Source organism: Homarus americanus, unplaced genomic scaffold (genome assembly GCF_018991925.1).
Source record: "Homarus americanus isolate GMGI-L3 unplaced genomic scaffold, GMGI_Hamer_2.0 scaffold56333, whole genome shotgun sequence".
Lineage (NCBI taxonomy): Eukaryota > Metazoa > Arthropoda > Malacostraca > Decapoda > Nephropidae > Homarus > Homarus americanus.
Genome location: NW_024734940.1, coordinates 9,065,146 through 9,090,536, shown reverse-complemented (window position 1 = coordinate 9,090,536; position 25,391 = coordinate 9,065,146). Strand labels below are relative to the sequence as shown.

General features: G+C 38.8%; 1 protein-coding gene across 7 annotated transcripts in view; it reads left to right on the top strand.

Moving 5' to 3' along the window:
- The window catches only part of LOC121870620 (guanine nucleotide exchange factor DBS-like), a 170,973-nt gene that overhangs the window by 105,492 nt on the left and 40,090 nt on the right, over positions 1-25,391 (top strand). For 3 of the 7 annotated variants that reach the window (XM_042372468.1, XM_042372467.1, XM_042372473.1), the window contains exons 7-14: positions 4,340-4,513; positions 5,971-6,051; positions 7,906-8,031; positions 12,904-13,170; positions 16,323-16,436; positions 16,903-17,094; positions 19,782-19,988; positions 24,215-24,451. In XM_042372468.1, the coding sequence (XP_042228402.1) occupies positions 4,340-4,513; positions 5,971-6,051; positions 7,906-8,031; positions 12,904-13,170; positions 16,323-16,436; positions 16,903-17,094; positions 19,782-19,988; positions 24,215-24,451 (1,398 nt within the window). The remainder of the gene's footprint in view (positions 1-4,339; positions 4,514-5,970; positions 6,052-7,905; positions 8,032-12,903; positions 13,171-16,322; positions 16,437-16,902; positions 17,095-19,781; positions 19,989-24,214; positions 24,452-25,391) is intronic. The other 4 variants (XM_042372469.1, XM_042372471.1, XM_042372470.1 and 1 more) reach the window with 4 other exon arrangements.

Here is a 25,391-nt window from a genome sequence, read left to right as displayed (position 1 = left end):
GACACCCACACCACCAGTGACACCCACACCACCAATGACACCCACACCACCAGTGACACCCACACCACCAGTGACACCCACACCACCAGTGACATCCACACCACCAGTGGCACACACACCACCAGTGACACCCACACCACCAGTGACACCCACACCACCAGTGACACCCACACCACCAGTGACACCCACACCACCAGTGACACCCACACCACCAGTGACACCCACACCACCAGTGACATCCACACAACCAGTGACATCCACACAACCAGTGACACCCACACCAGCCAGCCAATGAAAACTCAGAATATCAGAGCACTCCCCTGGAATTAATCTAGAAACACATGCTTCAATAAGTGGGTTGGGAAATTGGAATTGCAATGGTTTTATTAAGAATTACATTAATTGTAGGGAGGATGACTATATACAAAATATTTCAACTCGATTGTAGAAGGGGATGCAACACCCCCCGCCCCGTCCGGTTCTGTGCCCCTGCTGAACGGCATGTCACCAGATGTTGTACAGTACTAGACTTTAGAAGCGAGATGCTTCCCATGACCCTGAGCACTCACACTGGTGCATAAGATATTATCTTGCCATAATCATTTTTAGCCATTACATATCATGCATTTTGGATAAAGTAGATAGTGTCATCAGCTGGTCTACGGGTGAGATTTGTACTGGACGAGCTGCCATTGAAAGAGTTAACAGTTATTCAGTACAATATATGGATTTACTGTATTTGTGATTATTAATATTAATTTAACATTTGTATAAGCCAATGAGCTGCGGGGGGCTCTTAGCCTTATACCGTCAGTGAAAAAAAAATCGGACACCCACACAACCAGTGATACCCATACAATCATTGCTATTCACAACACAACCTTATGTTATTGCACACACAACCAGTGACACCCAAAACCGATGCTTTTATCACTACCCACACAACTACCGTAGTACAGTAGCACCCGTAACACAATCTTATGTCAGTACTCGTACAAACAGTGCTTTTCTCCAGGTACAATTTGAATATTTGTGGCCATGGTAATGTATTAAGAGAATGATCCAAATTAGAACTTGAAATTATCTTTATTTTACTTTATTTTCCCTAATGGCCACCAACTAGAGGTGGCCATACCAAGGGAAAGAGGCCAGTGGTCTGTGTATGACTCCTCCATTGCTCTTGATAATTTTGTCTAGGGCTATTTTGAAGCCCAGTTCTGTACTGCTCTCAATTCCACAGCTTGGGCTGTTAGACCATTCCATTGATCTATCACCCTCTGTGTGAATAAGTATTTCCTTATGTTCGGAGTGTAAATGTAAAAGAAGCTGTGCAGATGCCTTGGCCTCATAGTCTGACTACATACAGTGGTCCCTCTGTTAACGAACACCTCGGTTAACAAAATTTCGGTTAACGAATTAACTTCCATAAGAATCTTCAATTCGGTTAACGAAAAAAAATTTGATTAACGAAATCCTTACGAAAATCACGTTTTGTTTTGAACATCAGCTGATAAGCTGAGGAGGTACTCAGCCAATTCAGTGATCTCTTTTATGTTTATATTCAAACTAATCACTATCTTATAAGAATTCCAGCAATGCAAATTAAATTTACCCCGGTCACTTCTATTAAATTTTATAACCCTCCCTCCCTACCCCCTACCCGTCACATTCCTGAGAAGAGTTTTGGGAAAAGGACTAGGTTTATGGGTTTAAAAATGAATAATACCTCAGACTAAAGTTAGGATAATATAATTTGCATTGCTGAAATCCTTGCAAGACAGGGAATAATTTAAATATAAAAATCATATATTTTGCACAAGAGATAAAATTAATCACTTGTATCACGTTACAGTAGTGATTTAAGAGTTCCAGTGTATATGTATGATATACTATATAGTGATTTAGGGGAATTTTAGGAGTGTTTCTGACTTTATGCATTTTTGGCTTTACTTTGTATATACTTTTCTGTGAGCTGGAACCAATTACCCAATATCCCATTGAAACAATGGTTTCGGTTAATGAAATTTTCGGTTAATGAATGACTTTCTGTAACGAATTGTGTTCGTTAACCGAGGGACCACTGTATATGAATTTCTTCCTGTCTGGGTTACCTAAGAACTGGTTGATGGATACAGGGGGGTATTTACAAAATTACAAATGGACTTACGGTGGACATTGTACAGTACACTACAGTACTCATAATAGCTTTTGCACCATTAAACACATCAAGATACCATGATGATTTGTTAATCACATTCTAGTTACCTGAACTAAATTATTTAGTTGCCTTTTTTTCCCTCTCTCTTTTTATAGTTATATACCAGAAATTAAGATATTTATTTGCATTGGACTCAAAATTTTCTCTGTTTGGTCAGAGTCAAGAAGGCTCTTCAAGCCAGTAAAATGTTTTTGTTCTTTAGGCACTCTTTAGTATCAGTGCTCAAAACAATGCTTTTGGGGAGAATAAAATGCATCATTATTTATGGGTATTACTGTAATTATAGCACCTGGAAAATTACAAATTACAAAAAAATATGAGTACTGTATTGCAGGTTGATTACATGTGATTGACTCGAATTGGCGAGGTCATTGTCGACAAATGCCATTATCAAATACTGTATGCGCATATGCACCCACATATTATATAATGTACTACGCACTTTGTTTATGTAAGACTTACGATTTTGTGGTGTACTGTTACATTACCCCAATCCTCAGTGAGATATTGAAGGGGATGTAAACACTAACATCTCATGAAATACACTTTAATGTATACAGTACAGTATTTTTGTTTTAATAGTTCTCATTATTACCTTCTATGTAGCATAATCATCGAAGACATATTGCTCCTGTTTTATCTGTGTGTCCTTGCATGCATCTGTCTTCCTTAAATCACTCTGAGGAACATAATACTTTTGGGGGTTTGATATTGTTCAGCAGTTTTAACGACCGGTATTATTATTGAGTCGTACTAAGATAGTGACATAAAGGGGTTGTAGCACCTGGGGGGTTTAGTACCTTCATATGACTACAGTATACAGGGGTGGGAAGGTCTAGGTGATGAACAGGCTGTATAGGGGAGTAAAGGAATTACGTACAGTAGTTTATCCCATATTTAACTTGTACAGGTATATGTTATATACAGTACTGTACTATACTCCTCTCTCACAAAGATGACATGTGATAGTTTTTATCATCCTTGTTGAAATTATTAGTACAGTATATAGGTCTCTTATATTTTAACACATTATTGTTGCAAAAAACTTATCTTGTTTGTATTAAGGAAATTTGATTACGGTAATTGTCATGTGTTGCTAATTTTTAAGATGAAATGTAGATGGAAAAGATTTTTATTTATAAATTTCTTATTACGTTTTGGTAGAATGTTAAAACTGTGCCTGTTGGATAAAATCAAGTTTTCCTTATAAAGTCTTCCTCAACAGCATCTCTCAAAAAGATGCACATGATGTACAGGACACTCATATCTTCACTTGTTGTGGCGTTACTTCTAAACTCAGTATAATTAGCTCAGAAGGCAATTACCTATATAGTAGGCTAACCCTTGATCTAAAATACCTTAAGTTACCATGTTATTAACTCCTGAGCTAGCATGATTCACAATGAAGCCACACTACTGTGCTATGATCTTGTTTATACAATCTAATGGTCATGCCCAACCCTATCTGATAAAGTTTATTTTACCCGTCCCCATCCCGACCTCACTAATCTATGTGTGTGTCACTTGTGTTCTTTTATTCACATGTGTATATTGTCTTTATTTCAAACATTCTTCTGTGGATCTCATTCAAATGCTTTCCTGTCTAAATATTTATGTTTGTATCCTCTTGCTTTAACAACTGCATTTCTGTCATAATGCTTTATATGCTGCTCTCATAATGTCTTCTTTACCTCAATACTTCATTTGCTTCTGATTGCTGTCTTCTGTGTTTCTTAAATTTTCTGTGTGGGCTTTATTCTGTTCTGTTATACTGTACCAAATATTTTCATTCTTTCAAATTAATTGTCTTTTCAATATTTTATGCCCTTTACATTTTTCCTATACTATGTATGCCATGTTCACTTTATGGCTTTTGCTGATTATTGCTGTCTTCTGCTTTTGCTGAATATGCTTATTAATTTTATTAACTGATATCTATACTATTTTCTTTTTCAACTTATCTCATGACAATTGTATACTGTACTGTACTTGCCCTCCCCGTCACCTGTCTGAGAAAAACACTCCTTCCTTACAATGTACTGCCTTGACACTTACATTATCTCTCTATGTTAACAACACCACCCTTACCCACGAGCGTCCTGCCCCGCCCTCACTACACAGAGAGACCGCGAACGTGGGCGGAGAGTAGTAGCCAGGAACCCTCGCCGACTATTCTCTGGTATAGAGGAGGCGGCAGTGGCCCACGCTCGCACCGTCATGGAGCTGGTCGACGATATCGCCTCCACCCACACTTCAGACGCCATCATTGCAGGAGACTATATCCTCCAGATTCAGGTGTGTGTGTGCAGGTCAAACACACCAGTTCCCCCACCGGCTCTAAAGTAAATCATACTGTGTTAGTTTATCTACCTAAATTTGTAGTTTATTTACCTAAATTTATATAAAGATTAAATGTTTTATGATGATTGTCACAGAATTTTTAGTAAAGTCTAACTTAAAAAGATTCTATATTATTATTAGTTGCATTGTGTATCATTTGATGGATATAAGATAACTTTTATCTTGGCTTGTCTTTCTCTGGGCGGCCGCTGCCTCTTGTTGTACCACTCCATTTGCTGACCCATCCCCTCTCCCACTGTTTGACCTGCACGACACCAGACTCGTAGCTCCTCCTCCACCTTAAGTACTGTCTTACACCTGCTTACTTGTCACAAGGAAAGGACGTTTAGCTGATGTTTTCGACGTTCATCATTTAGTAATACAATCTGGTAGTTGTATAATGAAACACAGTTCAGTCTTAATCCTTTGGTATTGAAGATACTGGACTGAATTGTATGCATTTCAGGTGATTATTGTGAGAAGTATTTCTACAGTTATTATTACATGTGGAACATTATTACACAGAAAAAGAGATCTGCTTTTATGAAAAAAATCAGAAAGTGTTTGTATTTTACCAACCTTTATTGAATTAAAGAGTAAAAAAATATTGATTTAATTATAGAACAAGTTTGGATGACTGTAACCTTTCATAGGCTTTAAAAAAATAGGAACGTTCCTATTATTGTAGTAGAGTACAGTTGGATAACAAATGTATTATAATGAAGAGCTATCCGTCCTTTTAAAACTCTAAATAAAGGGAAGGTATGACCTTTTGCACATACTGTACTGTATATGAGAGTTTGGCTTAACTGCCTTGATTGTAGTAGAATCTGTGAAAGTATCTTTTCTCTCAACAGGTTTCTCATGAATAACTTGGAGCTGCATCATACACTCATCTCCCCCTCTGCTTCCCCCTGGCCTCCATGACTGAGACTCCATCCACTGTACCACTACGACAACATGTGTTTGAAATTATGTTACTTTCTTAAGGGTTCTTATACGAACTTACATTTTTTCTTCTGAAAGACGTTGCGTACATTAACAATCTTTGCGTTTTTTTTTACGCCGATCGTTGTGGATGGAGTGCACTAGAGCTGGCAAAATGATAGGATGAATTCATGATGTATTTGTTATGTAATAGCAAATGCTATTTTTGTATTTTGTTTTAGGACAGTGGTATTAGCTTCTCCCTGAATTGACAGTTGATCACAGGGCATATGAAATATGAGAGCCCTTGCATGATGAGGCATAGATAATTTTAAATATTTGTCCTTGCCATTTTGGTAGCTCTATAGTGAACTGACTTACCTGTGGCGTCACTGATGCGCCCCTACCCCCTCAAAAATACCCCGGCGTGCCTTCACCCTCTTCTCCAGTGTCTAACGCGGCCCTCTCTACTCTCCCTGACACAGCGCCGCCCCGGCTACCACCGCTTCTACAATGAGCAACTCTTTTCCCGACAGATCCAGCACGCCGTGGCCACTCTGAAGCAGGTACAGTGCCGCCCCCGGGTCTGAGGTGCAGGAGACTTACTCAGGACCTCTGAGTTATTACCAAAGGAACCTCCCAGATACTAGCCAATAATTCCTAGCATTCTTACTCAGGATCTCTCACCCAAACTCATATGTGTATTTGGAATTGCTTGTCTTGGTAGAATGCAAAAATATTTTATATCATTAGTGAGTGGCATTGGGTTAATATGAATCAGAGTGTCTGTTGCAGTGCTCAGTATGTAAAGAACTTTTAAAGTCATTTCTATAATGCAGTGAGAAGAGTTTAGTTATAATTTTTCCTTCTGGGTTCCTGTCCTCTGTGATGATTCCCAGTGATGCTCATCAAGACACCCATTTATCCAGTATCCATAACTTACCATATATTAATTTTATGTGTTTCTTTGAATAAAGGTGCAATATATATATATATATATATATATATATATATATATATATATATATATATATATATATATATATATATATATATATATATATATATATATATATATATATATATATATATATATATATATATATATATATATATATATATATATATATATATATATATATATATATATATATATATATATATATATATATATATATATATATATATATAATATATATACACACACACACACACACACACCTGTATATGGTGTAAGGAAGGTTAAAAACCAGCCAATCTAAAGCACATACAGCATTTAAGTTTGTGACTTACAGTATCATATTATGGATGGATGAATGGACGGTAACAAAATTGACCCATTGCCACAATAATTCAAATAATTCCACTTGTACAATGTAAATAACTGATCTGACACTGGTTATTGAAATTAACAGTGAGAATTTTTATTCTAATGCTTTATTGGTAACCTACATAGGTATTATTCCCCTAAAGTATATTTCATGAATCCATAGACTGATGACTTAATTTCCCCTCTCCTGCCTGAGATTGGAAACTAGGTTGGAAATATATTGGTTCCTGTTCTTGGAGGGTCCAACACCTGGTGGGTCCCTGCACCACTGACCTAGGGTGCTCCTGACCCTGTCTGTGCTGAACTTGATGGTCCCTCACTCCGATATCCCTGGGACTCAGTGGTGACGTCAGAGTACATTTATTTGTCCTTTTTTGAATCCTCGTTTATGATTTTGGGACCCGGGCAGTAGGGCGTGATCCTACTTGTGCCACGTGTCCCCGGTCGCCGCGCCCCTGACGACCAGGGCGTGGGCGCCACGCCCCTGTGTACCGTCATCCCTTAACCCTCTCTCCGGACGTCCAGGGCTACCCGTTTTATCGTTTCATGGATATTTTTTTCCAATTTTTATTACCCTTGTATCAGTGTGTATATATTCTGAAAAACACGAATTACATTTTTGATTAATCAATATGTTCTGTGTGAAAATATGGACATATATACACATTTAGATGTATAGGTATGCAGATGAGTAATGTAAGCTACACAGGTTTATACAGGTCAGCTGTGTTGGAGACTCCTCTTTTGTGTTGTGTTGTGTTGTCTGTTGGGAGTTAGAGTTGCTTCTGTTAAAGTCTTGTATTGTTAAAATGAATAGTGTACCTATTTTTCTATCTCTTACTGTGAATGTATTTGCTGGCAAAACACTAGGGGCTATTCAAGTTATGTTCTACCTAAAAATAAATGTGGTGAGAGCAACAGTGCTCCTGCCTGCTTCCTCCTGCCAGAGAATCCTATGTTAAATAAAGTCATTTCTCCTGCCAATTGAACTGGGCATGAGAATGTAATAGTCTGTGGCCTTATGAATTTGATGGCATGTACCCTTGTAGCTCCCAACACCCCAAGACCCTCCACCTCCCTCTGGTTGCAGGCAGTGGAGAAGTTCAGCGCCAACACCCAGGAGATTAGTGCCTCACTGCGAGCTTTCACCCAGAAGCTGCAGGAGACAGAGTTCCCAAATGATGTCGCTTCAACAGAGGAACTTCTTCGTTCTCAGGTGAGATTCTTATTATCATTAACTTAAAATACAGTAGTGTATTCCACCATTTTTTTTAATATAGTGTATAACTTCATAATTATATCACATCAATCACTCAATCATGAGTACCGTCCACATATTGTGGGTTGGTGACCACAGTCCTCCACTCTAAACATTCTCAGGCTGATTTTACCAATCCTCCAAGGTTTTGTATCTCTCTGGGGGACTCATTTTTTCAATTTAATTTATCCATCCCGGTCTCTGCCTTCCCTGACCCAATACTTTTCTTTGACGCAGTATTGGACTCAGGCGTTTTTTGCATAGTAAAAAGTAATTACTATTGACCTCAGAATATCTCCTAATATCAAGTGCACATGGCTTCAAAATGTCCTCAAAATGGCCATGATATTGGACAGATTCAAAATATTCTCTAGGGGGCTTACACCCCCCCTCCCCCCCCAGCTGGGTGGGCTCGCTGTGCTTGCCATGTTCCCCCACCCACAAAGTTCTTCTTGGACCCCCCCTTTTTTTTTTATTCGTGGATCTGCTCCTGCCTTGTCAAAAGCTTTTCAAAATTAATTCTGTAAAGGAGATGAACAAATTTCTTTGGAGCTTTAAACCCTTTCACTCAAAATTATCAAACCAACTGTAGCTTCTCTACTTCCTTTTCCCTTTCTAAATCAATTTTTGCTCAACTGATAATTCACTTTCTAATATAAGTCATATTCTGCTTAAAATTATTTTATATAAAACTTGGCAGGGATGACTTAAGCTTATTGTTCTAAACTGGGTGCACTCTAAGGGTCCTGGCTTTTTAGGTAATAATACAAATACTGTATACTTGATTTTATTTCAGATAGTTCAGGACCTAACACCATGTGATTTAGAATAGTGTAGTACGCATTAGAAAAAATAATTGTTTAAAGGATTTTTTTTTTTTTTTTATTGTTGATGCCTTCTGCTAGGTGACTCCTTTAGTTGATCGATCATCACACCACACCCTCTTTGACAACTATAACTGATATTGTTCATTCCTCCCTATTACAGTCATTACTCCCAGGAGAGGGAGATTAAAAGTCAAAGTTACCTTCTAATGTCAGCAGGTCTTATTAGAGTTGAGTTACCTTGTCAGTACTCTCATACTGAGTAATCTGGTCAGTACCTCTTATACTGAGTTATCTGGTCAGTACCTCTTATACTGAGTTATCTGGTCAGTACCTCTTATTGTGACTTCTCTGGTCAGTACCTCTCATACTGAGTTATCTGGTCAGTACCTCTTATACTGAGTTATCTGGTCAGTACCTCTCATACTGAGTTATCTGGTCAGTACCTCTTATACTGAGTTATCTGGTCAGTACCTCTTATACTGAGTTATCTGGTCAGTACCTCTTATACTGAGTTATCTGGTCAGTACCTCTCATACTGAGTTATCTGGTCAGTACCTCTCATACTGAGTTATCTGGTCAGTACCTCTTATTGTGACTTCTCTGGTCAGTACCTCTCATACTGAGTTATCTGGTCAGTACCTCTTATTGTGACTTATCTGGTCAGTACCTCTTATTGTGACTTATCTGGTCAGTACCTCTCATACTGAGTTATCAGGTCAGTACCTCTTATTGTGACTTATCTGGTCAGTACCTCTTATACTGAGTTATCTGGTCAGTACCTCTTATTGTGACTTCTCTGGTCAGTACCTCTCATACTGAGTTATCTGGTCAGTACCTCTTATTGTGACTTCTGGTCAGTACCTCTCATACTGAGTTATCTGGTCAGTACCTCTTATACTGAGTTATCTGGTCAGTACCTCTTATTGTGACTTCTCTGGTCAGTACCTCTCATACTGAGTTATCTGGTCAGTACCTCTTATACTGAGTTATCTGGTCAGTACCTCTTATTGTGACTTATCTGGTCAGTACCTCTCATACTGAGTTATCTGGTCAGTACCTCTTATACTGAGCTATCTGGTCAGTACCTCTTATACTGAGTTATCTGGTCAGTACCTCTTATTGTGACTTCTCTGGTCAGTACCTCTCATACTGAGTTATCTGGTCAGTACCTCTTATTGTGACTTATCTGGTCAGTACCTCTCATACTGAGTTATCTGGTCAGTACCTCTTATACTGAGTTATCTGGTCAGTACCTCTTATTGTGACTTATCTGGTCAGTACCTCTCATACTGAGTTATCTGGTCAGTACCTCTTATACTGAGTTATCTGGTCAGTACCTCTTATTGTGACTTATCTGGTCAGTACCTCTCATACTGAGTTATCTGGTCAGTACCTCTCTATTCTCACTGAGTTATCTGGTCAGTACCTCTTATTGTGACTTCTCTGGTCAGTACCTCTCATACTGAGTTATCTGGTCAGTACCTCTTATTGTGACTTATCTGGTCAATACCTCTCATACTGAGTTATCTGGTCAGTACCTCTTATACTGAGTTATCTGGTCAGTACTTGTGACTTCTCTGGTCAGTACCTCTCATACTGAGTTATCTGGTCAGTACCTCTTATTGTGACTTATCTGGTCAGTACCTCTCATACTGAGTTATCTGGTCAGTACCTCTTATACTGAGTTATCTGGTCAGTACCTCTTATTGTGACTTATCTGGTCAGTACCTCTCATACTGAGTTATCTGGTCAGTACCTCTTATACTGAGTTATCTGGTCAGTACCTCTTATTGTGACTTATCTGGTCAGTACCTCTCATACTGAGTTATCTGGTCAGTACCTCTTATACTGAGTTATCTGGTCAGTACCTCTTATTGTGACTTCTCTGGTCAGTACCTCTTATACTGAGTTATCTGGTCAGTACCTCTTATTGTGACTTATCTGGTCAGTACCTCTCCTACTGAGTTATCTGGTCAGTACCTCTCATACTGAGTTATCTGGTCAGTACCTCTTATTGTGACTTATCTGGTCAGTACCTCTCATACTGAGTTATCTGGTCAGTACCTCTCATACTGAGTCATCTGGTCATTACCTCTTATAGTGACTTATCTGGTCAGTACCTCTCATACTGAGTCATCTGGTCATTACCTCTTATAGTGACTTATCTGGTCAGTACCTCTCATACTGAGTTGTCTGGTCATTACCTCTTATACTGAGTTATCTGGTCAGTACCTCTTATACTGAGTTATCTGGTCAGTACCTCTTATTGTGACTTATCTGGTCAGTACCTCTCATACTGAGTTGTCTGGTCATTACCTCTTATACTGAGTTATCTGGTCAGTACCTCTTATACTGAGTTATCTGGTCAGTACCTCTTATACTGAGTTATCTGGTCAGTACCTCTTATTGTGACTTCTCTGGTCAGTACCTCTCATACTGAGTTATCTGGTCATTACCTCTTGTAGTGATTTATCTGGTCAGTACCTCTCATACTGAGTAAAATAAAAAGAAAAAAGTTACATATATCTTCTCAAAATGTTGAGTTTAAAAATAACCATAACACAGGCCTGGTGGCTACAGTGATAAGTCTATCTTGGAAACAATCCAGTCAGCGATGTTAACAGCTGCATACAGTATGTGAAGAAAAAAAAATCTGTAAATCTTCATTTGTACTGTACCAGGTATTTGTAGATTTAAAGATAAATGTTGAAGGTATGAAATTAATAGATAGTAACTTTTCAGGAAGAGTTGGGTGCCTGCCTTACAAATGCTAATGGTCCCTGGTTATCATCATCAGTACAGTACTTATAAGTCCAGCTTTATATATACATTTTTTTTTAATACCTGTAATTAAAAATAAAAATGTGTTTTATTAAGCATTAATATATTTGTAATTCTGAAGGTGGGATAGGTAGAATTTAGCCTACTATAGACAACAGCCTATGGAGACTGCAACTTCACATTTAGGAACCAGCCTGAATTTTGTAGCCATTTTGTAGAAAAAAAATTGCATCTTATACAGTACTAGATATCATAAAATACAGTACAGTACTGTACTTAAAATAATGATATGGCTAGTTTACTCTTATCATACTAAATGCCTTTACTTGGTCTCCATACTGATGTTCTTTCATCATGTTGGCATACTGTGTATGATTTGCCCCTCTACTATTGGTGTGACCTAAATGCATACTCTTGCATTTCATAATGTTGAAACTTAATAAATAGCCACTCCCTTACCACTCCTGAAGCCAATAGAGATCCTTCTGTAATGCTTCACAGTCCATTTGGCTCTTGATTCCCTTGTACATGTATACTTTGTCATCCACAAACATTTGTATAGAGGAATAATTAGCACCTAGCATGTCATATATTAAAACAAATGAACAACAATGGTCCCAGCACACTTCCCTGTGGCACCCTGCTTGTCATGGTTACACACAAAGATTTTGTGCCTGCATGTGCACACACACACACACACACACACACACACACACACACACACACACACACACACAGAGTAGTCATGAATAAAGTCTTTGATCAATGCCCTTTCACTTTAATTATTATCAGCCTTTCATGAGGCACACGATAAAGTCTCGGTTTTGTCAATGCATGCTCCAGGTTCAGTGTCCACACATTCAGGACCTAAAGTAATCATATGAAGGAGGAGCTTCTGGGCATAAAACCGTGCTGATAATCCTTTAAGAGATTGTTGCATTGTAGATGCTTCAATATAGTGTTGCATATAATTCTCTTCAGAACATTACATTTATCAAAGACAGTACCTGTATTGTACAAACACAATACAAATATTGGATCCTACATCATATTCATTCAAGGCCAAATACACCTTGACTTGGTACAGTAATATACAGTACAGTGGTTTGTTCAGGTGGGGTTGTGAGGTGCAGCATTTTCTTAATTGTCTTTACAACTTCAAGGGTAACCAGGATCTGTTTTTCTTAGTTCAAATGTCTTAATTATATTTATTTGCCAACAGTGTGCTGAATACAGTGTGCTGAAGGATGACCTATTATCAGCATCGCGGCATGGGGAAACATTACTCAACTGCATCAAGCGTCCAGGAGAACCCCGATCAGCGCGCCTTTGTCCTGACAAGCTAATTAATGTAACTGCAGTGGAACGCCTTCTGGTTCAGTTGGAGGAAACGGAAAGAACTTTTGATGAGTTTTGGACAAGACATGAAGGAAGACTAACACAATGTCTTCAGCTGAGACGCTTTGAAACAGATTTTAGAGAATTGCAGGTAGGTGAAGGTTATTTTGTGCAGTCCAGAACAGTTGTTTTAGGCACACACTCAAACCATCCTTTGGGTGACATGACACAGTTCAACTTGGCAGTCACCCAGCTGATTTACAGATGTGAGGTTGCCATGCTGATTGGTGTGTATGCTATAACATCACTTCGGGAGGTAACACTGCCATGCAGTTATAGTCCAGTAATCCAGCTGCCATAGGCAGCATCTCGAGGCATCCACCAGCATCCGGCTTTGTGTGATGCTATGCCGAGGCAACTGCACAACCGTTTACTCCTACTTGTGTTCAATAGTTATGTTTACTCAATTGTATTATATCCACTTCACATCTTCATTGCAAAAATATGTTTCCTATTAAAATTTGTTGCATTATAACCAATTCTTGTTGTGAAAGCACGTGTTATAGGAGATTGACTGTACAGTGGTCCCTCGGTTAATGAGCACAATCCGTTCTAGAAGGTTGCTCGTTAACCGAAAAACTCGTTAACCAAAACCATTGTTTCACTGGGTTTTTGGGTAATTGGTTCCAGCTCACCAAAAATTGCCTAAATTCAACAAAAAAGGTAGAAAAGTACACTTACTTTGAGGTGCGTATGTAGAAGGCTCCTGGATGATGATGATGATGATGATGATGATGATGATGATGGGAATTAGAATGGGGGTGGAGGAGAAGGGAGAAGAGAAGGCATTGGGGGTGGAAGAGAAGTCGCCCAATGGCGCCATTTCACCCATAAAATTTTAGTTCTCTTGGTGTAATTCAAGATTATTTTCTTTAAATCAACACTGCACTGCATTATATATTGTCAGTATGTAAAATAAATTTCAAAATGACCAATAATTTGCTTGCAAACACAGAAAAAAGTGTTTAGTTGAAGAGTCTCAAGCAAGATGTTACCTCCACTGAAAAGACACAAAGACTGACGCCTGTATGGTGTGTTGGCAGGCTGGATGGCGCACATGAAACTAGTGACCTTACCTTCAATTATGTTCAATAATTGATAAAATGAATAAAAAAATTTAATATTAAACTTTTAAAATTATTGAATAGTATAAACTTTTTGATATTTACTAAAATGGTAAGGAATTTAAGCCTTAGAACCGATTACTGTATTGGCGGACTAATACTACAACTGGTGGACCGCCAAATGCAAGCGAAAACATGTTCAGGTCGGCTCGTAAGAAACTCGTTAATCGAGGGATTGCTCGTTTACCGAAGTTAAGAATCTTATGGAAGGCAACTCGTTAACCAAGGGACCACTGTACACCAGCCTCTCACTTAACACAGGTTTGTTCAATACGGATTTGCTCGAACACGTTTTTATATATATTTTTTATTACCACCCAGTATAGCTTAATACAGGACTCTGATTCACTTGAACAGGATGAGCCGGGCTAACACTAGAAAATTTGACCGAGTGGTAAGTTAGAACACGTTTCGTGTGGGCCATTTGAGCCATCTGACAGCCGGGTCCATTACAGTCCACGTGAACCCAGTATTTATCAAGTGCTTGGTCCAGCTTCAACCAAAAACTTCGCTTGGATTAACGTCAGTTTTTTCGTGGATTTCGCTTAGGGACACTCCAGCAAAGAAGAATAGGACCACGATTACCCTGGAAATTAAGTTAGACATTCTTCAGTGACTAGAGAGAGGCCAATCCCCAGCATTTGTCGGACGTAATTTTTCCGTGGAAGAGTCGGCCATCCGCACCATCAAGAGGAATATTGAGAAGATGAGAGCTGCTGTGCTGCAGTCTACTTCACTATCTGCACAGAAAACAACAATAGTAAGTAACCCAAGACTGGAGAAAATGCTGAGTGTTTGGGTGGAAGACTTAATCAAGAAAAGGAATACCTCTCAATACTCCCTGATTTGTACAAAGGCACGCCAGTTATATGAACATGTTGGGCAACTGGAGGTAGGCCCTTCAGACAACAAGCCTTTTGTAGCCAGCAAGGGATGGTTTAACAACTTCAGGAAATGCCAGTGCCTCCACAACATCATGTTTAATGATTTTGGTAAATGATTGAGTGTTAGTGAACTACTTTAGAGTCATACGATGTCTTTGAACTTTGATTTTGGAGTGTTTTTGGTGTGTGGGGGGTGACCTTTTGGGGTTCACCTGACACATCCCCTATCTCCCCATGTTTTAATGGGTTCGCTCGTCATGGCATTTTCTGGGAACGCAACTGCTGTGTTAAACGAGGGGGCAGCTTATCTAACTTTAGGTTTGGGAAGGTAAAAGTAGTAGAGTTTACTGCTGATCACTCTGCCAAAAAGGGCTTTTGTTTATTATTTGCTTCATCTGCATTACCGCTAATTGGCTGTTAGGCATACAGGTCCCTCATTTTATCAGAAACGTTCCTGTCGTGCAATGTTTTTCAGTTGAACTTCTTTGGATGTGAGTTATTAAGTACAGTGAACCCTCACTTTACGCGGTTAATTCAACCCACGGCGGCCCACGTAAAGTGAGAAACGCGTAAAGTGAACAACATAACATATGGGATTAATTGAAATAGAGACCGGGCCGACCCCCAAACTCCACTTTTTCAGACACAATACCTACGTTGTAGTAAAAAATAACTTCTTAATTTTATGATGGTATGCACACACAATTAATAATTAAGAGAAATATCAATAATATTAGGTTTTTTAACACTTACATTAGTAGAAAAGATGGCTGGGCACACGGTGTTGGTTCCGAGGCAGAGGGCAGATTATTGGCCCTCACCTGTATCACTTGTATCAATTGTATCACTATCCACCACAGAGGCTTGCAGGGCCTCTTTGTCAAACCCCTCAAAGTCCATATAAGTCAATATCCTCACTATCATTATCACTATCACTGACTTGGGCCGGCTGTGGTGGGTGGCGGGTGAAGAACTCGGTAATGTTTTGATGACTGGGCGACCTTGTGCGCACCCTGCTCGCGCCGCTCTCCGCGGAAAGTGAGCATTCCGGTTTCGGCAGGGTACCGCGTAAACGTGGAAACGCTTAAAGTGGGACCGCGTAAAGCGAGGGTTGACTGTATACTGTAATTTTATTGCTTTTATTCATCTTGATATGAAAAATTTTACATTTTTCTTGTATTCAAGTGGTTTATGGTCCAAAGTACTGTACTAATTTTGTTCTCATGTTTTATCAGACGTGCCTGGAAGTATCATTAAAGCAGCTGTCAGGGATGTCCGAGATTGGCGACTCAGTTGTACACGTTGACCAGCTATTAGCTGAGGCCCAAGACTTCCATGTGTTAACTGCCGTAAGTCTTTGCCTGTCGACAAGTTTTCATATCCCTCAGTTTCCTCGCCCTTCTGTCCATATACCCCTTTTCTTACTGAAGTTTCCTTCCTGCCTTCATACCAATATGTATCTATAATTTTTTAAACAGGAACCATCTTCTCGGCTCCCTCTTTACACATTCACCCATTAGTTTCTTATTAAACAACTTTCCAAAAACTGGTCACTCATCCATCTACTCACCTAACTCTTCCATCCCTCACAATTCTTGGGTAATCATGGCAGGGAAAATGGTCATAAAAAAGATGATGATGATATCTATATATACAGTGTGTTGTGTATAAAGGATTGTAAGTGATATGTTTTTCATAATTGAAAGTTATTCAAGAAGTAGCTTTTGAATTAAGTTAAAATTTATTATATGAAATTTAATAAAGAAGAGATAATGTCTCATACAGATATGTGTTTATCTTGTCACATCTTTGAAGGATCAACTAGAGAAGGCAGAAGAACTCCGGATTATTGGCACCCAACTTATCGAGAGCCAGCACTATGCAGTTGACTCCATCCAACCTAAATGTGTAGAGTTAGTAAGAATGAGGGATGCTTTTCATGATCGCATTACTAGACGCCTTGAAACTTTACACAAATGCAGAGATCTTCAAGAACGTATTGAACGGGTAAGTTGCCTCATTAAGTGAATGTAAGCGTATTATAAATTGTTCACGGCTGAGCTCTAGATAATATGCAATTATTTTTTGTCAAAGAGAAGAAACAACATACAGTATAGTACTACTTAGCTTGCCTGAAGACCTTGCACTGTATCCTAATTGTTGTAATTGTCCTTGGCATTAATAAGTGTTAAACATTTCTGTACAAGTCACTGCAGTAACAACTCAACCAAATTATTTAATGGTATTTAAAATTTATCAGCATTGGACACATAGGTGAACCACATTTTTTTCAGACCACACCTTTTTTATGTTGCTAAATAAAGGTCAAAGACAGCTTTAGATGACTGTCATTAAATCTAATTTTTGTTTTCATAAGGAACATCTTTTATTCTGCCTAGTGCTTGTTTAGAATCTCCTCCAGTACTGGCCCACATTGAGCAGGGTATAGAACATTGTCCGTTTTTGTTGTATTATCACGTTTACTTTTAGAGTTAAGAAACAAGAACCACCCATAGTTTATAATAAATTGTTTTGCATACGACAGATAAATATTTGGTGTGTTTGTAGTAACCAGAAAAAGCCTTAGAGGAAAAAAAATAAGCTGCAATTTTATAACCTCATGAGAACAATGCAAAGTCAGCAAGTTTTAGGATCCAAATCCCAGGTCCCTAGGCCCAGTCTTGTGTCTGGGAACTAAAATTTAAGAAAATAAAATTAATTTAGAGTATCCCTCACCTTTATATCCATATCTTGAAGGGTAACTGCTTAGTAACAAGGTACTGTACCCAAAATGGGGAGAAGGCTTGAGAATTTTTTTATTACAACTGTACTGTACAGTCCTGTATATACTTGAGGATAGTCTGAGTTTTTATGACAAAATTGTTATGCTAAAAGTCGGATTATATAAGCGTAATATTTTTGAAGGGTTAAAATTACATGAGTTTTCGTGGGGTCATACATGGTGAATGATACAGTAATTACCCACATGCTCGTGGTAGGCTAACCTTACCAGTAAGCTCCTTTATCCTGGGCTTACCTACCATACCTCTAAATTCTTTCATTATGTTGCTTCATGAAGAGCAGAACCTCATTTGCTATAAATGCTGCTTTAAATCTACAATTACTTGATGCAATGAAGATTTACAGATAATTTTCTTTTCATTTGTATCTGTTACATAACTGTGAAATTTTCAATTGTTCCGACCTGTGAACTTTATGTTATAGTTATTTTTCAAGTCCTTTTATTGGATATATATAATTTTTTTTAAACATTTATTTCTCTAATATTTTTATAGTACTGTACAGTTTATAGTACCTATTTTCTTTATTCATAAGGCACTCTGAGATGACTTTTCTGTAAATTCTGTGGTTACTTACATATAACAACAGCATAGGGCATAGTCGTGTGAGAGGTGACTGATGTGTTTTGGGGTTGTAGAAACTTAACACTTGTAGGGCCACTTTTATTACTTATTATAGCTATTTTTACATTATACCATGTTAGATGTTTTAAACAATATTTAGCATCATATTTGGATACACACAGACAGTATAAAACAGTGGATGTGAAACACATACATATAATGAAAATTTATTCCTATATTTGTTAGTGATGTGTATGTGAAATAATGTACAGTATATTGGTACAACATATTATAACGATGACCTCCTTATATGGATTAGGGGACTGTGCGTTTGTCCCGAGTCTGTTGTGTACAGGACGTGTGTATTTACCCCAGACCGGGTCCAGAGAGAGAGCCAGCCTTCTCACTGGGGTAAATACACATGTCATGTCCAAGAGTAAATGTAAAAAGTATGTAACTGGTAACAGTTAGACATGTAAAACTGCAATTAACTCGACAGTATATATAAGATTTTTTCTTGAATGTAGATCCAAAGTTTTTGCATCCTCCACTATATTTACAACGATAAATGTGGCCCAGAGCCTACAAAAGGTTGGGGACCACTGCTCTAATCCATTATTGATTGTCAGCTATACAGTAGCTTTGTGAGGATGAGCAACTCTAGGTCCTAGGCATCTGTTGCATGGTGTGGATGTTCTATTCCATCTCTAACCTTGTATTCCTTGGTCTACATTTTCTCTATGTGAGTAGTATACTGTGTATAGTTAGCTGCTGGGTTGGTTAATCTGCTCTTATGTTACTGTGTTTATATTTCAGTGCACTGTTAATGGTACTGTGGTAATGTGTCTATCTCGTACCACTATGCCCTCCTGGTTTTCTCTGGGTACTCCAATGTCCTTCAGTACTGACACTGTACGATAAAGTTCATAACAAAGAACACACCAAACACCACAAATGACTAGTGAGTGCATAAGTGGTGAAGTGATAAATATAACTAAAAAAGATAATTGGCTTCTAAGAGGAGACTTAAGTTTGGGAGTGCAATAAGTGGGAAGCTCTGGCAAAAGTAGGCTCTGCTGGAGGGCATTATCTATACTGATATGAATCTCGACGGTCACATAGTTCTTCAATTTGGTCATAAAATGGGTTTTTATTTTTTTACTTCAATCCAAAATTTTTAAGGTACTTATAATAATTGTTGTGTGAACTTGGATAGCAAAATTATCCATTTTAATTGCACAATAGTTTAAGTCCTTTTGGTTTTACCATATTTTTTTTTTTTTTTTTGATGATCCTGGAATTTGATGTCTTAATTTGTTATATTTGTAGGCCAATAAATGGTGTACTGAAGGTGTGGAGCTTTTAGCATCACAACAAATCGAGAGATGTCAAGCTCCAGAATTTGCGGAGGAAGCCTTGAGGGAACTAGACGAGTTTATGGCATCATCAGATCACAGTCGGCTGGGTAGCTCTCGGGAACTGAAGACAATGTTTGAGGATGTTATTACTCCTGAGACCAAGGGTCTGGTGCAACAGGTAAGATTTTTACTAGTGAGATTAACAAGGGTGATAAACCCTGTCAGTTTGGGTTTGCAGTTTTAATTAATTTTTAATTCATAGTACTGTATGATAAAGTTTATGATGTTGTAAATTAGATAAGTTATATTGTACAACTATTATTTTTCAGTCAATGGTAGTTGCAAAACCCCTTCTTTACCAAGGCAAGTTTAGTGGATGGGCTAAAAGTCGTGCCCGCCACATCATGTGGCAGAGGAGTGTGTACCATATAAAGGGATGTGTTACTAATTATAATTTCCGATTCATTTCTTCAGTAACACTGTACTGTATTGAATCGGTCCAGGAATTTTGTAAAATACTGAAAAACTGGGGAGGGTGTATCCTGACTCATCTGTAGCTCTACATAAAGGAATAAAGTAAACCCTTTTTAGTATAGGAAGATTAGAACACTAATTCTCACAAATACTCACTTGCAAGTTAACTTCTGAGGCTTAGAATATTACCCCCAAAATCATGGGTCAACTTATGTCCCTATACAGTATATACTATGAACCTTTAATTCCAGCTGAAATTCCTAGTGAATAACAACCAAACTGGTGAACAGAAATGACCCCACAGTGTACTGTAGGTGGCCATCATTTTTAATCAAAAATTTTTTGTGTTAATACTTTTTAATTTACATTTTAAGAATTTACATACAATTTGGATCATATGGTGAATGAATATTATAAATAATAAATTACTATGGTGATGACAGTATGTTTAGTTACATGCTGGAGTAAGTGTCCCACACCATGGTGGTGATTCTGTACATGTAGCAACATTGTAGTGATGGGTGAGTCATGAATTTCCAACAATTATGATAATAAATTTACTTGTAATGGTGATTGAATGTAAATTCAAGTATGGAAGTAAATAGTGTCTAAATAATGAAGACTTAATGAAATGAATGCTAATTAATGTGACAAACATTAATTATGTAGCAGATATCCATAGAGTCACCCAGACAGCATCCAGAGCACAAACCCTCATCATGAGAGACTTTAATCATAAGACAATAGACTGGTTGAACCTTACCACATAAACCAAGGGAGAACAACTCCTTGACCTCATTCAAGACTCAATCCTCATACAACAAGTGCTGGAATCCACGAGGAGAGACAATATTTTAGGTTGAGAAAGCTAAGGTGGACGAGGGCCACGTCGAGGAGAAGTTGTGTGGTCAGCTGATGCAGTCACCCCAGTCAGCTTCACATTATCTTTTCTTAAAATTTTTTAACCAGCCTTTACTGGCACTAAAAGTTGGTTCAGTAGCCGCACTAGCCCCTTCACCACCTGTTGACTCATAAGAATGAGCATAAAGACTATTAGCTTTCTCATGAATCACGTTGCTGTCGATCGGAACATTTTTGCGGTGCTGGTCCTCAATCCAAATGTTCAGTGCTTTCTCTGGTTTTACTACGTTCTTGTCACGAACAACCTGCGCCACTTTAGCACTTGTAGGAGCACTTGCTTGAACAGAATTACAAATTGCTTGTTTACTCTTCTTTATATGCCGCACTGTGGATCCATTCATACCAAACAACTGACTAACTGTGGCAGCACTCATCCCCTCCTTTAACTTGTCTAATAATTTGACTTTCTTTGTGAGGGTCATCACTGACTTTTGCCTGTTACATTTGACTCTACTAGCATCACTAGCACTGACACAAGGCAGTCCTTTAGGGGCTATTTTCACAAGGAAACACAAAGTTTTGAGAGTGCAACACGAGATGCTGGGTCACAGGCACATGGTGAGCGCGAACAGAGGGAGATGAGACTCCGCGGGCACGTGGGGTGACTCATTGTGCTGCGGGAAAAGGCTTGCAAGCTAGCCACCACAGCCGCATCTGCTTATCGCGAATCGTTGAAATTGCGAATCACAAGGCCCACAAATGGCAAGGGTTTACTGTATACATATTTTTACAGCAGAGTTGTTATACAGTAATCCAATAAGTGGGTTGAAATGATACAATATGGGTTGTTTTAGGGTATTGATGATTGTTATAGCAGATATACTGACTCCTGTTAGACCCTAATGCTGTAATGTTCAAGTTTTGTCAGTAGAATGGTATGGTTGACAGTATCAAAACCCTTCAGACAAGATACTATTGTAACATTCAAAATTCTGAAAGGGATGGAAAACATGAACCCAGGACATTTCTTTCTAATGGCATGCACCACCAACACGAGAGGACATAACTACAAGCCTGCCAGAAGCAGGACGAATATTAGGAAATACTTTTTCACACAAAGGCTGGTAGACCTATGGAATGGACTACCAGCCCAGGCTGTGGAATCAAGAACAGTACTGGGCTTGATAAAATTATCAAGAATAATTGAGGGATCCTACACAGGCCACTGGCCTCCTTTCCTTGGCATGGCCACTTTTAGTGGGTAGCCATTAGGTAAATAAGGTACCTACAAAATATTCACCCCTCTCCCCTTTCACCACATCAATATTCATCCTACCAACCACACGACCTCAGTTACTCACCTCAACACAACATGCATGAAAGAAAAATAATAATACGAGTAGTGGGATATCAGAGTGTCATGGTGATACAACCACAGTGGTCCCTCGGTTAACGAGCACAATCCGTTCTAGAAGGTTGCTCGTTAACCGAAACCATTGTTTCAATGGGTTTTTGGGTAATTGGTTCCAGCTCACTGAAAATTGCCTAAATTCAACAAAAAAGGTAGAAAAGTACACTTACTTTGAGGTGTGTATGTAGAAGGCTCCTGGATGATGATGATGATGATGATGGGAATTAGAATGGGGGTGGAGAAGGGAGAAGAGAAGGCATTGGGGTGGAAGAGAAGTCACCCCATGGCGCCATTTCACCCATAAAATTTTAGTTTTCTTAGTGCAATTCAAGATTATTTTCTTTAAATCAACACTGCACTGCATTATATATTGTCAATATGTAAAATAAATTTCAAAATGACCAATAATTTGCTTGCAAAAACAGAAAAAAAGCATTTAGTTGAAGAGGGTCTCAAGCAAGATGTTACCTCCACTGAAAAGATACAAAGACTGACGCCTGTATGGTGTGTTGGCAGGCTGGATGGCGCACATAAAACTAGTTTCATTACTTTCAATTATGTTCAATAATTGTTAAAATGAGTAAAAAATTTATTATTAAATTTTAAAATTATTGAAAAGTATAAACTTCTTGATATTTGCTAAAATGGTAAGGAATCTAAGCCCTAGAACCAATTACTGTATTGGCGGACTAATACTACAGCTGGTGGACCGCCAAATGCAAGCGAAATCATGTTCAGGTTGGCTCGTAAGAAACTCGTTTATCGAGGGATTGCTCATTAACCGAAGTTAAGAATGTTATGGAAGGTAACTCGTTAACCGAAATCTCGTTAACCGAGGCGCTCATTAACCGAGGGACCACTGTACTGAAGTGGAATATCAAGAGTTCTGTGGTAGTACGAGTAGCGGGATATCCGAGTGTTCCACCAATGATACAGGAGCCTTTCATAAGGATACAGTACCAGGTACGTCCTCTGGTGCATTACTTCATGTTCTAGGACATACAAGGTACACCCTTTTGTGTGAAGGAGCTAAGGGTACAGTACCTCATACTAGTTTTAATGGAAAATCCTTTTATACAGAATGAATTTTATCCCATGCCACTTTTATGAGAACAGGATTTTACTGTATTTTCACACAAGGTTTTTAACTGTGCTGAATGAAAATCTTTTGATGTAAGGTTTTCCAGGAACATATCTCTCATAATGGATGAAGGACTACAGTGTTACGTTCTAGATAATCAGATGAAAAATAGTCAGAAGTTATCAGGTAAAGAGAACAGTGAGGACACCTGCTCAGTTAAAGGAAAAGGCCAGGACTGGATGGAATTTGATGCCTGTAAACCATTATGGCTAAGATGAACAGATGGTTTAGTGGTATAGTAATGTCATTTGCTCATTCAGGTCTTCTCCCACTATTGTCCATGAGAGAAAACCTATGCTTCTCTTCTTACTTTCAGGGAAATGGTAGCAGTAGGAGAGGTAGACTAATTGTAAGATTAGTCCCAGCCATTAATGTCGGGTATCTTGGGTCTAGGCCAAATGCTTAATGTTGAAGGGTGGCTAGCCAGAAATATTAACTTATCCTTTGGATTGTAAATACGGGTATGTGGAATATCCTTTTCTTTGAATGAAATGTAAAGAAGTTATTAATCTTTTAGGTGCTCAAGCGGATAGAAGATGTACAAATGATGTGTGAAAAGCGAAAGAGTTCCTTAAAGAAACTTGCAACACGCTTGCCCCGTCCTGTGCATGCTGTGACACCAGAACCCGCTGTACCTCTTTACTACCCCCAAGGACAAACAAGCTCACATCCACACTCACATCCAGCTTCACCACTACATGCTGACCTCCCTAAGTCTCCTAAAAGTATGAGGAAGGCTTCAACTCTACCTAAGGTGAGCATAAGAGCCTTTTCATGAAGAATTGGCTTAAACTTACTGTACACAGTAGTCTTGTATTCTTATTTTTATAGTCATTATGGTATTGTGAGATGATTGAATCTCTATAATCATAAAACCTCACCAGCAAGGAATCGAACCCTCGACCTACTGGGTGTGACTAGGGAACGCTTACCGGCTAGGCCACAAGGACACTAAAAGCAGTTCTAGACTCTGTTATATTTCACACAAAGCCTGTTCATCGAGCTGATGGCGCCGTGAACCTCAATGGGAAACTGCCCGTGCCTCTTATGTGGTGTCAGTAGCATTTTACCGAATGCAGCTGGTATGAAACGCGAGGTACATATATATACTTCATTTTTAGATCCAGAAAAAGGTAATGGCATGTAGATCAAATGTTTCAATTGGGGAGGTTAAACGAAGCACATCTGGAATGAGGGAGAGAATTTGTTTATGGCAAACAGTAAACCCCCAATATAATGGACTAATTGGGGGGGGGGGGAGAACAGTCCGTTAAAGCCAAAATTCTGTTATCCAGATCTGGAATAACGGATTCGGTCCATTATATACCAACAAAGTCCGAAGTGACCATGTGGGTCACTTTTCACCACCAACACCAGTACTCGCCACCAACACTCACCATCACCACCACTTACCAACACTCACCATCACCACCACTTGCCAACACTCACCACCAACACTCACCACCAACATTCACCATCACCACCAACACTCACCACCAACACTCACCATCAACACTCATCATAAACTCATCATCACCACCAACACTCATCACCACCACCAACACTCATCACCACCACCAACACTCATCACCACCACCAACACTCATCCACTACCAACCATCCACCAACACTCACCACCAACACTCACCATCAACACTCATCATAAACTCATCATCACCACCAACACTCATCAC